Genomic DNA, 16,625 nt, shown 5'->3' with positions numbered 1-16,625 from the left:
ATCAATATATTTTAATAAATTTGTTGAAAATTGACGGTAGGAACAAACGTTGAGATAATATAATTTTTCTGTTTTAATAGATTGTCGCTTAAAAATAAATTTATTTATATATGGTTGTAAGTTTAAGATTTTTAGGTAATTTTTATAATTATATTTCAAATTTGTCCTACTTAATAAACCACTCTGCTAAATCAATTTCAATTTTCAAAGTTTAATTCTCCACTAATGAAGTTAATAAATAAAATTATGTCGGTTGGTCGTAGAAATGAAAGAGTTTAAAGTTTCGTTAGTGAAGCTATAAAAGATATGGCAAATAGTCGTGGAGTAATAATTTATTCGAAAGTGACAACGAAAAAAACGGAGGAGGAGTTACTAATTAAAGTTTAGACATTATAGTGAAAGAGAAAGATAGTTGGGGGACTGAAATTGAAATTGACCCCTAACTTCCCCATGAAGTTGTCTCTCAGTACATGACTGTAACTTTTCCACTCGTCACTCACTCAAAATTTTTCGTATCTTTTCTACTCGGCACGCTTTCCGTCACTCTGTCTGTGTTTGATTTTGGTTTTGCAATGGCGAGTCACAGTGATACTCCAAGAAATCACATTGAGAATCTCAGGAAAACAAGGTTTTCTATCGGCGGAGATGAAAATCCATTGGCTTGCATGCTTGACAAGGCTGTTGAATATCTTTCTGCTGAACTCTACGCTAAGGACGTTCACTTTCTCATGGAGCTTGTCCAGGTATTTTTCTTTTCTTTGTTTGTTTCTCGAGAAAATGCTGGATAACAAATAGTTTTAGTTTTAGTCAATAATAATAAGCTAGGTAGTACGGACACGAGAAAATGGCACACATGGATACAGACGCGGTAAAACGGTGCTATTTTAAGGTTTTCTACATAAAAAAATTAAGTTTTGTGTGTGAAACATCAAATGTCGAAATATTTCCGAAACAGAACAAGTTGATTGAATGAAATGTTTACTCTACCTATATAATAAGCGGTACGTTGTTTTTGATTTTCTTATGGCATTTTTTGGAATTAATTTTGGACTCCTGCTTAAAATCGATGCGGTGATTGAAAAATTTAAGAAACATGCATGTATGAATACTGTTGAATACTTGAATGTTGATCTTTCAATTGATAGTGATGAGTTATGTTAACAGTAGTTAGAGGAGCAATTTTATGATTGTTCAAAATTTTCTGGTGCAGAATGCTGAAGATAATGAATATCCGGAAGGTGTTGATCCTTCACTTGAGTTTGTCATAACCTCTCGTGATATAACAGCTACTGGTGCACCTGCCACTTTGCTTATTTTCAACAACGAGAAGGGTTTTACTGCTAAGAATGTCGAGTCCATTTGCAATGTTGGTAATTCTACAAAGAAAGGAAATCGAAAACGCGGTTATATTGGGGAAAAAGGTAAAAAAGAACCTCAATCTATGTTTTAGTTTCAATAATCTGCTACAGAAATGGACAAGCTATGAATATTTGTCTTTAGTTTGTTTCAACTGCTTTGTTTGGTATAAATCATGTGTTATAGATCTTGATTATCCATGGACTTCTTTGTTATTTGAATTTAGAGAAGATGTTCTTTATTTTTCCTATTGCATATTAGTTCAAAGTTTTATGGATTCAACATTAATTTCTCTGTACATTAGTTAAACAGAAAAAAAAATCGCCTTAATAGACCTTCTTGTCGGTTCATGATATGCAGGAATTGGGTTTAAGAGTGTGTTTCTCATTAGTGCACAACCTTACATTTTCAGCAATGGCTATAAGATAAGGTTCAACGAGAAACCTTGTCCAGACTGCAAGCTTGGCTACATTGTTCCTGAATGGGTTGAGGATTGTCCGTCTCTTTCTGACATTAAGCAAATTTATGGTTCCCGTTCCTCTGTTCCTACTACAACCTTGGTTCTGCCTCTGAAGCCTGACAAGATGAAAGCTGTAAAGCAGCAACTTTCCAGCATTCATCCAGAAGTATTATTATTCCTTTCAAAGATTAAGCGCCTATCTGTCAGGGAAGATAATGAGGATGCAAGACTCAATACTGTGAATGCAATAGCTATTACAAAAGAGACCAATTTCATGACAAGGAAGAACATTGATGCTGAATCCTACACTCTTTATCTGTCTATGGATGAAAGTGGCGATAGCTGTGGTGACGAATGCAGCTACTATATGTGGAAGCAGAAATTTCCTGTCAAACAGGAAAACAAAGTTGATAAAAGAACAGAAGTCGAAGACTGGGTTGTCACTTTGGCTTTTCCTAATAAAAATCGGTTGCAAAGAGGAACCAGATCACCAGGGGTTTATGCATTTCTTCCCACCGAGATGATTACAAACTTTCCGTTCATAATTCAAGCCGATTTTATTCTCGCATCGTCTAGGGAAACCATACTATTGGACAACCCATGGAATCAAGGAATTCTTGATTGTGTGCCCTGTGCTTTTGTCAATGCATTAATCTCACTAGTCAAAACTATAGAAGATGCACCAGTTTCTATTTTGCCTCGTATGTTTGAGTTCCTGCCAGTCAGCAGCTCTCCATATCCAAAGTTGAATGCTGTGAGGGAATCAATCAAAGCAAAACTTGCTGCAGAGGATATTATCCCAAGTGAGTCGTACACAGAGCAAAAGTTCTTCTATAAACCATGTGAAGTTGGTCGACTGATGCCTGAATTTTGGAATATACTAAAGAAGGCAAGAAAACAAGGAGTGAGCTTGCATAATCTTTCATCCCATGGCTGTTATATTCTGAGTTCTTCATTTGACGAATCAGAATATGATCAAATTCTGAATTTTCTGGGAGTGAAAGCAGTGAACGATGAATGGTATGCAAAGTGTATCCAGGGCTCTAATCTTGTAATGGGAGTCTTAGAGGAAACATATCTGGATCTTCTTATTTTCCTTGCTGATAATTGGCAGGTCAAGTTTCAAAATACTGAAATGACGAAAATTCCACTGATAAAATATGTGGGCGCTGATGGGAGTGTTTGTTTGGGCAGCATAAATGAGTCAGCAAATGGCAGCTACATTCTGTTTATAGCAGAGAGAATGAATTATGTTACTTGGTTAATTGAATGGAACAGAGAATTCAGATGCGTGGCAAATAGTTTTTTTATGCCTCAAAGTACACATCTAGCTCTCAGTTCATGTTCCAAAGCGCAGGTTGTGTGTGAGTGGCTTGTAAAGCATTTAGAAGTTACTAATTGCAGTGTGTACAAGTATGCCACTATAATCAGCAATCGTATAGGAGCTGAACGAAAACTTGCCGTTGCTTATACTCACTTCTTATACAACTGCTTCTCTTGCAAGTATTTGTCTGAGTCAGAGGTTACTAAATTATGTCGTATTATGCCTCTAGTTGACAGCTATGGGCATGTGAAAACAAAATGGAGTGTAGTTCTTGTGCCTGCTAATGGAAGTGAATGGGTTAAGTTGATTGGTTCAAATCCCTGGAGAACTGATGGCTATGTAGAGTTAGGAGAAGATTACTCACGTCCTGGATTTTATGCTGGTAAAAAAACAACTGAGAACCAGCTTATAAAATTCCTGAAAGATCATCTTGGTGCTGCTGATATTCCTAACATATGTCCTCCTGATGCTAGAATTTCTACTGTGACTGCACCACTTACTAAACAGAATGCGTTTTTGCTGTTGCAATGGATTCGCCACCTGAAGTATAGTGGAACTGTCATTCCAGAAAAGTTTTTAACTTGCATAAAGAACGGTAGCTGGCTGAAAATTACCATGAATGGATCTCTTGGGTACAAACCACCATCACAATCGTTCTTACTCACCTCTGATAGGGGAAACTCCAGTTGGGGAAACTTAATGCAGCATGGATCTGTACTTGTGGACATTCCATTAATTGATCGATGCTATTATGGTGACGAAATTTATAAGTATAAGGAAGAGCTGAAAACAATTGGAGTCATGTTTGAATTTGGAGAAGCATGTGAATTTATAGGAGAGCGTCTCATGTCTCTTGCTGCTTCATCTGCTTTAACTAGAAGCCATGTGATTGCAATGCTCAATTTCATTAGGTTTTTGAGGGAAAAACTTCTATCTCCAGAAAAATTTATTTGCAGCGTTAAAAAAGGGCGTTGGCTAATGACATCCTGCGGTATTAGATCTCCAGTTGGATCTGTTTTGTATAACCAGGAGTGGAAAAATGCAAAGCTATTAAGTGACATACCCTTCATTGATCAAGAGTTTTATAGTAATGAAATTCTTACTTTTGAGTCAGAACTTGAGTTGCTTGGTGTAATAGTTGGACTCAAAGGAAATTACAAGCTTGTTGTTGACTTCCTAAAATCACCTTCAGCATTCAATTGTCTTACAGCTGAAGCTCTTTATTTGGTTTTGGACTGCATGAAACTCCATGCCGATTCTTCTTGCAAACTCGTGAATTCTTGTAAAGGCACAAAATGTCTAAAGACTAAGCTTGGGTACAAGTCTCCAGGTGATTGCTTTTTGTTGGACCCTGAATGGGGTCACCTTCTAGCGGTTTTTGGTGACTCTCCAGTGATTGATCAGAATTTTTATGGAAGGAACATCACAACTTACAAAAAGGAGTTGAAACAGCTCGGAGTAATGATAGAATTCGAGGAGGCTGTCAAAGTCTTTGTGCTCACTTTCAAGAAGCGAGCATCATTTTCTTCCATCACAAAGAATAATGTTTTCTCGTTCCTGTCAAGCTATAGACAACTAAACGGATCCTCTCATAAACTTCCTTCAGAACTGAAGAAATGCATCCGTGAAGAGAAGTGGTTAAAGACAAGGCTTGGTGATTATAAATCTCCAAAAGACTGCATTCTATTTGAACCTGATTGGAAGTCGATCGCTGATATTACTCTTCTTCCCTTTATTGATGATGGTGACAGTTGTTATGGAAAGGATATTCATGAATTCAAGAAAGAACTCAAGTGCTTGGGTGTGGTTGTTGACCGTAAAGATGGATTGGAGTTTGTGGTTGACGGTCTTTGTTTCCCGCAGGATCCGAACAGAATAACTCGTAAGAGTGTGCTTTCTCTGCTTATATTCATTCGACTTTTTTTGGAAAATAATTCCTCCCTTCCATATGGATTTCTGAAAAAGGCTTCTAGAAAATGGTTGAAGACAAATACAGGTTATGTGGCTCCAGACAAGTGTTGTTTGTTTGATTCGAAATGGCATGTGAAGCAGACCGACGGGCCTTTCATTGATGATGTATTTTATGGTCAGAATATTTCGTCATATAAAAAGGAACTGGGAGCAATAGGAGTTATTATTGATTCGGTAAAAGGATGCTCCTTGCTTGCCACTCATCTGAATTCACATTCAGAATTTGGCACCATCTTACGAATTTACGAGTTTTTGATTGAACATAAGTGGGAGCCTGAGGATAAAGAAGCTGGTTTGATTTGGATTCCATCTGGAAATGAAGAGGGGAATTGGTCTGATTCAGGAGTATGTGTTCTGCACGACAGGGATAATCTCTTTGGCTCGGAGTTGAATGTTCTAGATAAACACTACTCATCGAAATTTCTTAATTTCTTTTCGAGCAAATTTGGTGTTAAAAGCAATCCTTCAGCTAATGATTATTGCAAGCTTTGGAAGACATGGGAAGACACAGGACACGAATTGACACATGCTGAATGTTGCGCATTCTGGGGGTGGGTAATGAAGCAGAAAAGCTCCAAACTTGAAAAAATCCTCGCCACTGATTTGAAAAAGCTTCCTGTTCTTTCAGGCTCTGGTAAAATATCATTGTTGGACAAGCGCGATGTGTTCATAGCTGATGACCTTCAGCTGAAAGACCTTTTTAACAAGTCTTCATTGCGCCCTATATTTGTATGGTATCCTCAGCCAAGCGTGCCTTCAGTGGTTCAGGGTATGTTGCTTGAACTATACAGGAGAATTGGGGTTCGGACGATTTCTGAATCTGTACAAATTGAGAAACTTTCTTTAGAAGATGGTATGGAACTTAAGCAGGTGAGTGCCGATGACAGCTTTATTGGAAAAGAGCTGGTTAGAGTCATTCTGGGCTTTCTAGCTGATCCTGCTCTAAATTTGGAAGCAAAAACGAGGCATGAAGCTGTAAATGGCCTCATCCATCTCACTGTGTTGGAGACTACGATGCCAATTCATGTATACTACACTTTATCACTCTCCTCTCATGAGATTGTGAATGCGAGAGCTAGCCGTATGTTGCGCTGGGACAAAGAAAGTTGTAAGCTTTTCGCACAGAAATTGCACAGTACAGGTAGACAGAAAAATGTGATCGAGTATGCAACAAATTTCTCAAATGTAATAGCTGAAGGAGTTTTGTGGGAGAAAGAAGATAAGATATATGCACTTTCTGAGCTGATTAAATTGGCTTTCGTGCTGAATTTTGACGAAGAAGCTGTTGAATTCTTGATGAAGTCCAAGAATCTGCAAATTTTCATGGAGGACGAGGAGTTTCTGTCTGCTACCTTTCCCTCTGGCCAGGTCTATTCCTAACTCAGTTACATTTTTAACCTTTAATTACGCCTCTTTCAGCAGTAATCCCTTCGCTTGTGTTAATTAGATAGGTTTATGTGTTATTTGATTTTCTTCCATTATAATAACCCATTTTCTTAGCTATACTAATCATGACAAATTACCATATTTTCATACACTATGCGTTTTTCTTTCTTGTCTGCAATATATCTCGAGATGTGATCCGTATAAAAGGGTTAAACAAAGAACATTTTACATCTTCATCAATTACTAATTACATGGGAAACATAATATAATATAGATTGATGTGTCTGATTAAGTTAAAAACAAAAGTTCCTATACGAGAAATTGTCTACCGAGAAGATTAAATCCAAAATGAAGAAGATAAAAGAAACTAAAATTAAGCGTCTGCTTTATTTGCAAGTAGACGAGCATGGTCGTGGCCAGCACAGGCTGGATTATAGCACGATTTAACATTCAGCAGATTCTTTACAGCTCCTGCTCTTCCCTTAGGTATCACTCTTCTTAATCTGCTTCCTCTGCTTGGTTTCTTCTTAATCTTCATCATCTCTGAATCCTGAAATGTACAAAACCAGCATCACTTTGTCATTTTCTTAAGGCTTAATCACCAAAAAAAACCCCACCTTTTAGCCCCTTTTCAAATGCACCCTGACGTTGCAATTTTGTCAGATGCACCCTAATTCGCACCTTTGGTTTTCAATTCCACCCTCAAGTACTAAATTGATCTCTTTTTCATTTGAAAAAAAGTTAAAATAAGTAATCCATTTTTAACTTTTTATGTGGAAAAGAGTTCAAACGAGTACTTTATAAGGGTTTTTATGAATTTTTTCCGAGTGAAAAAAGTCCAATTTAATTTTGAGGGTGGAATTGAAACTCAAAGGTGCGAATTAGGGTGCAACTGACAAAATTGCAACGTCAGGGTGCAACTGAAAAGGGGCTAAAAGGTGAGGGTGTTTTTGGTGATTAAGCCTTTTCTTAAAGAATTCTCATGTTAATAATGAAAACAAAGACAAAATCTGAACATACCACATTAGAATTCCTTGATTCAGTTGTCTCAGAAGAGTCCTCCCCATGTGATTTTTTGTCAAAATCATCATCCTTGTCTGCATGATCCAGAAGTTCTGCTCGAAAACCACGCATCATTTATGGTCAGAATTTGTGAAGCAAGTCATCTTACTTGTTAAAATTCTAAATATGTAAACTCATATACATATATATATATATATATATACATATATATATATATATATATATATATATATATATTTGCTTACCATCCTCATCTTTGATATTGGCTAATGATTCAATAAAATACACTCTGAAACTCGGCGATCCTGGACAGAGACTGTCTGCAGTTATGCTGCTGAGCCTTCCAATATCACGATCATCTTCTTCTTCGTGTTTGTCTCCATGTCGTTCATCTGAAACATGCACACTCGTTTTAATTGCTTTCACGGCTGTGAAAATGGCTGCTGTAGGCATTGTCTCAACTCCATCTTTATCTTCATGATCTTTATTACAATTCCATTTAATACTTTTCTGTTGTTTGGTCACTTTCTCAGGCTCAGGAGCTGCCACAGGCGCAGGCGCCACCTTCGCAGATTTGACTGGAAATGGTTCCTTCACTGGCTCTTTAGAGATTGTCACATTTTCTTCTGGCGCTACCTTGTGAGTATCTTCTAGGGAAGAAACACTTTTTCGTTCAAAATCATGAGTCGGAGAGGAAATATTATCATACTGATCAGAAACGCCATCTTTAAGCAGCTCTTTCTTTGAAAGGCGGCTTGGGGAGTCTTTCAATGCAGCTCCATTTTTACGTCGATTCCGAATCTCCTCAAATCTCCGTCGGAGAAGCGGCCGGATTCTGGCAGGTACCGTTACATCTTCAGAGTCAAATTTCGATGCTCCACAGCCCATTATCAATTACAGAATGAAAAAGAGTTAAAGACAGATTTGAAATCAAAATGTTAATAATGATTAATGATAAGAATTGTGAATTTGATAGAACCTTAAAACAGAGGTAGTTAAGGTAGGCAAAGAGTGATGGGGCAATGGTTTGTTCATAGAGACTGTTAGTTGTTTTTAACTAAATATAGCTATAATCAGTTTACATGTTGTAACCGAGTAGAAGATAATACCAATTAATTTGTTTTTGCTAAATTTATGAGGACAGAGTCAATTGTTTTAGTTGGTTTTCTGTTGGCGACTGTAATATTGGGACTGTTTTATTAGTTGTTCAACCCTCCATTACAGGCATCTGAAAACATGTAATAAGCTTTTTTGTTCTGTTTGTGTTTTACTAAATTATTAAGAAAATTCGTTTCCAAATTAAGTAGGTATTATAAGTCCAAAAATTACCAACAGTCAAACAAAGAAATAACTGTAATATATTGAATTCCAAAATTAGACTGAAACATAGTTGAACCTATTTTTGGAACATGAAATCTTAATTAGGTCATTCAAGGCCATCATTTGGATGTTCTTTCTTTGATAAATGAAATGTAAATATTTATGTTAAATGGATTGTAAAATAAATTTATTCGATAATTAAATGAATTCTGGATATAAATTGAATGGGTTACAAACATTAGAAGTCACAGTGCTTTAACTAAATTTAAAAACATAATTAAAATTGACTTATTTTGAAATTATACCTTGCTTTGATTTTATAATTACCGATTTGTACCTTAATGATTTCGGGCTAATAATTTGATGGAACTTGAGGAAAAGTATCCATAACTTCACACTCTACCAGTTAGCTATTTTTTAAAAAGCCATTATCTATTTTTAAATTAAATATAGTGATTTTTTATAAAGAAATTATAAACTTTTACAGTAAAGAATTTCAATAATTTTTTTGATAATTCAATAAACAATAATACTATAGTCTATAATCAAAATTATCAAAAACTTTACCATGAATGACATTGTCAGTTAATTATTCTAAATTTTATTCATTATTATATCTAATTAAAATTTAATGAAGTTTTAATATTTTAAAGCGTGACACTATCAATTAACTGATTCTAATTTTTAGTTCAAATTGCACAGTTAAAATTTTATTAATGTTTAAAATTTATATATAATGATAAATTTGAATATATAATTTAAGAAGACGCCAACTTGTATATTTTATTTAAAAATTGACATTGATGTATAAAGAGAAGCTGAGGTAACAGGTGAAGCGGCGAATATTTCATGAACATTTTTACTTCCGTTTGACTAGTTCAAAATCAATATTAGCGTGCACTAGGCGATAATGAAATTAAAGTTTAATAACTGAGTAAAAACTAATAATTTGATTTCAATTTTTCAAATTAAAATAGAATCAGAATTAATATTTTTTCTGAATTAAAGAACTTTGTTCAAGTGTTTTATGCAATTATATATTTCATTAGTTTAAATACCTATGTACCCTGGTAGACAGTCACTGGTTTGACTCAGCTTGATAAACTAAAGGTTTCTTTGGAACATCTCATAAGCTAAAAAGGACTCAAAGACACATTATCTTTTTCACCTTTACTACTTGCTAATCCTACTCATGGATATCAACTTTTTGCAACACAAAATAATTAAGGTAAACACTTGATAATGTTCATTTATTTTTAAAGGAATTTAACATATATACAATTTTCATTGTTTAATATACACAGGACAAAAAGACCTAGTCAAATTATAGAAATTCACATTACTTAAATTTCTCCAAAAAAAATGAAATACTTTTTTACATTTTTATGATGGTAAATTTTAAATTAAATCTATATTTTTGAGAATTAAGAAACATATCATAAAATTTATCAACTACTTTTGCTGCGAAAATTAGTCCTTTTAATACATAAATGTCAAATGTGATTCTTGCAAATAATAATAGTTCTCCATTATATGATAAAATATTTTACATTTTCTTGAGATACACGCAACTAATGAACATGAAATAATTAAAATAAAATATTAGATCAGTTTGCCGCAAAAAAAAAAATCATTTGAACTTCAAATGAAATTGCGGCTGCAGCTACTACTTTGTTCATCATCTTCTCCGCTCGAAGAAACCTCAGTCATGTCACTAGAGCTCGAAGATGAAGAAGAACACGACGAAATAGAATCCCAATATACGTTATTGGTAAAACCAAAACTTTCAAACTCATTCGTCACCGCATCGTTTACAGTATTGTTGAAAAAAACTTTACACAGAACCCAGTTCTCCAGTGGATTAAAACAATTCTGCACAAACAATAAATTATAATATAAGTTATCAATGTATCATAAATATCAAAAACAAAATGCATAAAAATCAATATTAACTAACAAAGAATGAAAAATTAAATACTTGCCTGGGCTGAGTTGTCTGGCAGTGAAAAATTGGGAAGAATATTATTTCCAAGAGTAACGAGTCGATATTCATGCATGACCCAGTGAGTCCTAGAAGATGCATGGGGAGGTTTAGGTTTATAAAATATGAGTGTTTTTTTAAACCCTAGTGCATGGTTCCTGCTTGAAGAACAGCTTATTATTTGTTTCTCTACACCAGTGGGTTTCCAATATCCAGAAGCAGTTGGTCTGTAATTAATTCTATTTCCATTTGGATAATTATTGGCTTCATTCTTGCAGAAGAAATACCTCTCCTGCTCCACATCACCTGAAAATAAATAAATCACAGCTTATCAATTACTATATTGCATTGGTTTTGAATGTATTACATTTGCTTCTACAGCAAGGTATCTTAAGAAATAAAGAAAAAATTACCGGGCAAGTCCCAAGGGTCGAAACTGTAGACATTGAGATCAGGGATGACAGAAGCAGGCAAAGGCCATGAAAGGACCTTACGTTTGAGGTACTCAAACACGAGCTCTTCATCAGTTGGTTGGAAACGAAAGCCAGGTGGCAGTTTGGTCATTCCATCTCTAATGAAGTTCAACTTATGAGCCATTGATCAAATTATACTATATAGCAGTTTTTCAAACGAAGAAGAATGTATAATGCACACGAGAGAAATATGTGCACTATAGAGTATAGAGAGAAGAGGTTGGGCGTGCGTTTCCGAACAAAAGATACGCTCTTTATTTATAGTTATAGTATGGCGACTGTGGCTTGAGGTGGATGGATTTTATAATAAAAAGATGTAGTATTTGTTATGCAGATTGAAATGATATAATATTGAAATTGATCCAATCGTAAGAAATTAAAATAAAGGCAACGTGATTTTAACAGTTTTTTTCGGTAATTTTGCGAGTCCGAGCAATTATATCTAAACAATAAATAAAATAGAAAATTATATTTTAATCTCTTAACTTATTTATATGATAAGTTAGCTGTGTCTCAAATTGTATAAGCGCTGGACAGCAAACTGTCAAGATCGTGTGTTCATTCCTCCCACAAGCGCTCCCCCTCCCCAATTATCAAAAAAAAAAAAGTTGGTCAGTAATTATAAAAAATTGATGAAAATATATTTTAACGTCTTAACCTATTTATATGATAAATTGGTCCATAATTATAAAAATTGATCAATACTTAAGAAAAATATATTTAATTTTACAAAAAAAATCTATGTTATTTTTAAAATATTTTGTTATTATAGAAAATTTTAAAAAATATTATTCAAATATGAACTAATTTGCGATTGAAATAAGTCACAAAATTAATTAATGGATCTGCTGTCAAAATTATTTTAACAAAATACAATTAATATGGATTTAATATTATAGTTTTATCTATTTAATAATTTTTATTTGCCCACTTTAAAATTTAAATTTTATCCACATTTGAAAAATTGTATTAAAATTTATATATTTATTTTATATTTTTGCCCATCTTGTGATAAATTTACGTACTGAAATTATCCAAATGAATCAAAAACAAAAGGTGATATTTATTCTTAAAAAAGGCTTCGAAGCTGCACAAAATTATTCTCAAGGAAACTAGGTGTGAAAGGAAGATAGAAATGTAAACATTAAGCTCTAAGCAACACATCATCTCTTAGACAAGAATCACTATCATATCGTTAGATGTCCATTCGTTTTTATTACATTTCTTTTTTAATTGAATCTATCTATGAATTTTATATCCATGCATTATAATTAATTAGTTGTTTTGAATGTGATTCAAATTGAAACTTAATTTATTCAATAAATATATAATAAATGAATAAAAGAAAAATATTTAAAAATATATTCAAATCCTCATTGACCTCTACCCTTAGGGAACCATTTCTATAAATCTATATTTTAATAAAAATAATAAGAAGAACCACAAAACTCTATTGTTCTTCTGTTTTATTTCCTTTTCTTGTAATTGGTGGTGCTTTTCTCGTATGCTTTTTATGGATATAGTGGCTACTGAGCTTTAAATCTAAAGTACTTTAATTTTTTAGTTTTCTTTTGTTTGAAGTTTTTAAATCAGAATTTCCTGCTAAAGAGACACAAAGTTTAGCTTTCCAGAGTGTGTGAAATTAGATTATGAATGTATGACACATCAAATCTTGTATCTATTCTTAATTACACAGCCATTTAGGCAGGTGGCCTAAGTTTATATTTTTATGCATATGTGTTTTCAAAATTTGTAGCGAGGGAATTTCATTGTTGGATTGTTCCATTTCAAAGGGTTGAATGCTTCCTTACTTGGGTTTAATTGGAAGAGAAAGTATAAAAAGGGACTTGTTTTTTTAAAGTAAAGAAAAATCTTAGAAACTTTAAAAGGCTAAAAAGTCAAAGAAGTGGTAGGACATATATATGAGATCGTATACTATTGGTACTTTTCTTCATTGCGAAGTTGTTCATTTTTCTCTTTTTGATTTGAGATCCCTAGTTACCCATTCTTGCTAGAAGTTTCCAAAAATTAAACCAAACCGAATAATTGTATCGGATGGATAAATATGATTTGATTCGGTTTAATATCATAAAAAATTAACTTTTCAATATTGAACATAGCAAAATCAATTGTATTTAAAATATACTACAAAGAATATTAAAATTAGTAGCATATATTTTTGTTGCTAATAGTGCTAAAATTGTTACTATAAACATATAGTAACAAAAACAATTATGGTATGTTACTGCTAATAAAACGTTGTGTTAAGTAATTGACAATAAAATTTGTTATAAAATACTGCTTATAACTAACTAATGGCAGCAATTTTTAAAGCAAACAAAAAATTAGCTATAAAATTATTGTTATCAAATACAGTATTTCGTAGTGATTACTAATTAAACTAAACTAAAAAGTTAATTTAACAAACTAAATTGGTTTGTTCGATTTATTATTTCGGCTCAACTCGGCTTAAATAAAATAAATTTTAATTTTGTTGTGTTCGGTTTTTGATTCAGTTTAAACTGAATGCACAACCCCTGGCTACTTATTGTACATCTTCAGGATTTATATTAATTTACTAAATATTGTCAATATTGCTTGAGACAACAGCAACAGAAGTCATGTTGCTGTTGATTATTTGACTGATAAAAGTCATGAATGGTCAATAATTGAAGGCTTTGTTTACTTTATATTTATCATTTTTATCATATTTTGTATATTTAATATATTTAATATATTTATAATTTATTAAATTTTATTTTCTTTATCATCAATAAAGTCTTCATTAAGGCAAATTCAAAACAAATACATTGATAAGACATTTGGGCAAACTTGAAAATCAAATCCGATGACCTAATAAGGAATAAGCGTTATTGTTAAAAAAAACAAGAAATAAGCGTTATGCGCTAACAAATGCGGAACTTAATTCATTATATTTGAAATTTATTGAACAAAAAAATATATTTGAAATTTAACAATTAATATAAGTCACAAATAAGCTGAAAATGGAAACCATACATTAATTCTATGAATTGCAAGCAGATTCCCAACCAAATAAGATTTTATTTTGACTATTTAATTTAGTTGGTTCCTTCTAATATTGTAGATCGGTTACAAATTATTGGGCATGCATGCATGTTTATAAATAAAAAAATTAAACAATAAAATATTCAATGCGTTTTTTCTATTGGAGTGATCAGTGATGTATGATATTAAGGTGAATGGTGAAAGCAAAAGAATATACAGTATATGCTATAATTAATAGCCAAAAAGATTTTCAATCATTCATATAAATATATCATCAACTTTTTATTTTATGATAAAGTATATAATTAATAATAAAAAGAAAGGCAATGCTTAATGTAGAAGGAAGTTTACTAATTCTATTTTCTTACCCTTTTCTTTTGCATACTATAGGCTATAGCTTTTATTACATAATCAACAATGAGGATTCCTATCAATGAGCTTTAGCTCAAATGGTATAAGCGCGGAGTAGCAAACTGTTAGATTGTGGGTTTAATTTTTCCCACAAGCGCTCTCCCCTCCCCAAATTATCAAAAAAAAAAAAAACAATAAGGATTCCTTCTCTTAATGCCTCAAATTAAAGGAAAAAAAAAGGTTATCCTTTTTTCCACATTATTAAATTTTAGAAAGAAATATTTGACCATACCACCAGTGGGTAATTTAACAGCATTGTATTTAATTATATATATGCATATATCTTGATTTCTTTCTCTTTTTATTACTTAATTTGTTTACTTATGTTAAACTTTAATTAAGATTTTTTTATAATTATAATAGGGGAGCGCTTGTGGGAGGAAATGAACCCACGACTTTAACAGTTTGATGTCCAGCGTTTATACCATTTGATGTACATTGGTAACTTTTAATTAAGATTTAATTAACATACAAAGTTCAAACTTTTGATATCTAAAGCTTTTCTATCAAATTTTGTTGACATGTGATAGGTGAGTCACAATGGGTACAGGATTTACTTTACTTTATATGAATGATGCAGTAAATAACTTAAAAATAAATTAAATTTGGATGAAAAAGAAATAAATTATTCTTATAGTATCAATTAAGAAAAATAAAAAAAATAGGTGACCGATACTTAGATTTGAGCCCATTGGGCCTAATGACCTGAAATAAAAGCTCTGGGCCAGGCTGACCGTGTGTTTTCTATTACTTGGAAATGCGGGCAGCTGGCTGTTGATGTATATCTATTCATAATAATAAAATTAGGGTTTTTGAGAGAGGAGTAGTGATCAAAATAAGTTACAGACAAGGGTTTTAGAAACCAAAACAAAATGGATCCTTCCTCTCTTAATTCTAATGAAATGCAGCGCTTCCTCACTGTAAGCTTCAATTTTATTTTATTTTCAATTTGTTCCTTTTTATTGTGAATTTTTTCTACATAGGTACAGGTTTTTTTTTTGGATAATTTATAGAATATTTTGTTTGATGTATCTCTTAGATAGTAGCAGTAATTGGCAATTAGGTTCTGCAATTTGAAAATTCCTTAAATATTCGTAATTATTAGCATGACTGTGTGACTAAAATCTATTTAATAATCTTTCTCAGATTGAGATTCAGTTGTAATCTTAATTACTCTGTAAAATTGAGTTTATTTTTGCGCTTATAAGAAAAATTGTAGATTGCTAAAAGTTGAAATTATGAACTGTTATGTCGCCCTTGTTCTGAATGATTTTTGGTTATGCAGCAAGAAAAGGAAAAGGCTATGGTGAATGAGATGGTGGCGAAGCTTACAAGTGAATGCTGGGACAAGTGTATTACTAGTACTCCGGGGAGCAAGTTCAGCTCGAGTGAATCATCTTGCCTTACCAATTGCGCTCAGCGGTATATGGATATGAGTCTTATCATCATGAAGCGTTTTCAGTCTATGCAGTGATTTTTTTAAGAAACGAACCGATTCATACATCAGTTATTACAAGATGTTATTGTTTCATTCAACTCTTAAATGTATCATTTCAACATCTTACCGTGAAATTTTGAAACTTTCTTACTTATTCGATGAATGATTGGCATCGTTTTGCATTTCGAATGGCAATGCTCTGTTGATTTTGGCTGCGAGAAAACAGATACAACAAGCTATTCTTATATTGTTAGTCCATTGTGAAACCTGTTATGAATAATGTATATTAGGGATTAGAAGTGAGACATATTTATCAACTTTGTAGCCAATTAAAATAGCCCTCGAGTTTGGATGCTGTTCTTAACTTTCAATTAATGTTGCATTTGTTATGGTGTTTTTTAGTTAGCTGTAATTGTTGCTAGAAGTTGATCATTGGTTGAAAAAAATTGTTGTTA

At 32.7% G+C, this 16,625-nt stretch overlaps 3 protein-coding genes across 3 annotated transcripts; 2 read left to right on the top strand and 1 right to left on the bottom strand.

Moving 5' to 3' along the window:
- Nucleotides 1–455: 455 nt before the first annotated feature.
- On the top strand, nucleotides 456–8,651 carry LOC126673388 (uncharacterized). Its single transcript, XM_050367518.1, has 6 exons — nucleotides 456–743; nucleotides 1,211–1,421; nucleotides 1,717–6,479; nucleotides 6,898–6,983; nucleotides 8,054–8,159; nucleotides 8,256–8,651. Exons 1-6 carry the CDS (start codon nucleotides 471–473, stop codon nucleotides 8,265–8,267), a joined length of 5,451 nt encoding a protein of 1,816 aa, XP_050223475.1. The 5' UTR covers nucleotides 456–470; the 3' UTR covers nucleotides 8,268–8,651.
- A 1,689-nt stretch (nucleotides 8,652–10,340) lies between these two features.
- LOC126674135 (NAC domain-containing protein 83) lies at nucleotides 10,341–11,535 on the bottom strand. The gene is made up of 3 exons (XM_050368523.2): nucleotides 11,235–11,535; nucleotides 10,823–11,127; nucleotides 10,341–10,712 (listed from the first exon to the last, which is right to left on the bottom strand). Exons 1-3 carry the CDS (start codon nucleotides 11,416–11,418, stop codon nucleotides 10,482–10,484), a joined length of 720 nt encoding a protein of 239 aa, XP_050224480.1. The 5' UTR covers nucleotides 11,419–11,535; the 3' UTR covers nucleotides 10,341–10,481.
- A 3,958-nt stretch (nucleotides 11,536–15,493) lies between these two features.
- On the top strand, nucleotides 15,494–16,352 carry LOC126671472 (mitochondrial import inner membrane translocase subunit TIM8). Its single transcript, XM_050365240.2, has 2 exons — nucleotides 15,494–15,652; nucleotides 16,018–16,352. The coding sequence occupies exons 1-2, from the start codon at nucleotides 15,605–15,607 to the stop codon at nucleotides 16,204–16,206; spliced, it is 237 nt and encodes a 78-aa protein (XP_050221197.1). The 5' UTR covers nucleotides 15,494–15,604; the 3' UTR covers nucleotides 16,207–16,352.
- Nucleotides 16,353–16,625: the final 273 nt, after the last annotated feature.

The sequence above is a fragment of the Mercurialis annua genome, linkage group LG3, assembly GCF_937616625.2.
Source record: "Mercurialis annua linkage group LG3, ddMerAnnu1.2, whole genome shotgun sequence".
NCBI classification, from domain to species: Eukaryota; Viridiplantae; Streptophyta; class Magnoliopsida; order Malpighiales; family Euphorbiaceae; genus Mercurialis; species Mercurialis annua.
This window is presented reverse-complemented; position numbering and strand designations above follow the sequence as displayed.

Bases quoted from the DNA above. Each gene is read 5' to 3' on its own strand.
- LOC126671472 (XM_050365240.2), top strand. From the start codon at position 15,605: ATGGATCCTTCCTCTCTTAATTCTAATGAAATGCAGCGCTTCCTCACT. The intron at 15,653-16,017 runs GTAAGCTTCAAT...TTGGTTATGCAG, and splicing joins AAATGCAGCGCTTCCTCACT to CAAGAAAAGGAAAAGGCTAT.
- LOC126674135 (XM_050368523.2), bottom strand. From the start codon at position 11,418: ATGGCTCATAAGTTGAACTTCATTAGAGATGGAATGACCAAACTGCCA. The intron at 11,128-11,234 runs GTAATTTTTTCT...ATTTATTTTCAG, and splicing joins CGACCCTTGGGACTTGCCCG to GTGATGTGGAGCAGGAGAGG. The intron at 10,713-10,822 runs GCAAGTATTTAA...TTGTTTGTGCAG, and splicing joins TGCCAGACAACTCAGCCCAG to AATTGTTTTAATCCACTGGA.
- LOC126673388 (XM_050367518.1), top strand. From the start codon at position 471: ATGACTGTAACTTTTCCACTCGTCACTCACTCAAAATTTTTCGTATCT. The intron at 744-1,210 runs GTATTTTTCTTT...TTTCTGGTGCAG, and splicing joins TTCTCATGGAGCTTGTCCAG to AATGCTGAAGATAATGAATA. The intron at 1,422-1,716 runs GTAAAAAAGAAC...CATGATATGCAG, and splicing joins CGGTTATATTGGGGAAAAAG to GAATTGGGTTTAAGAGTGTG.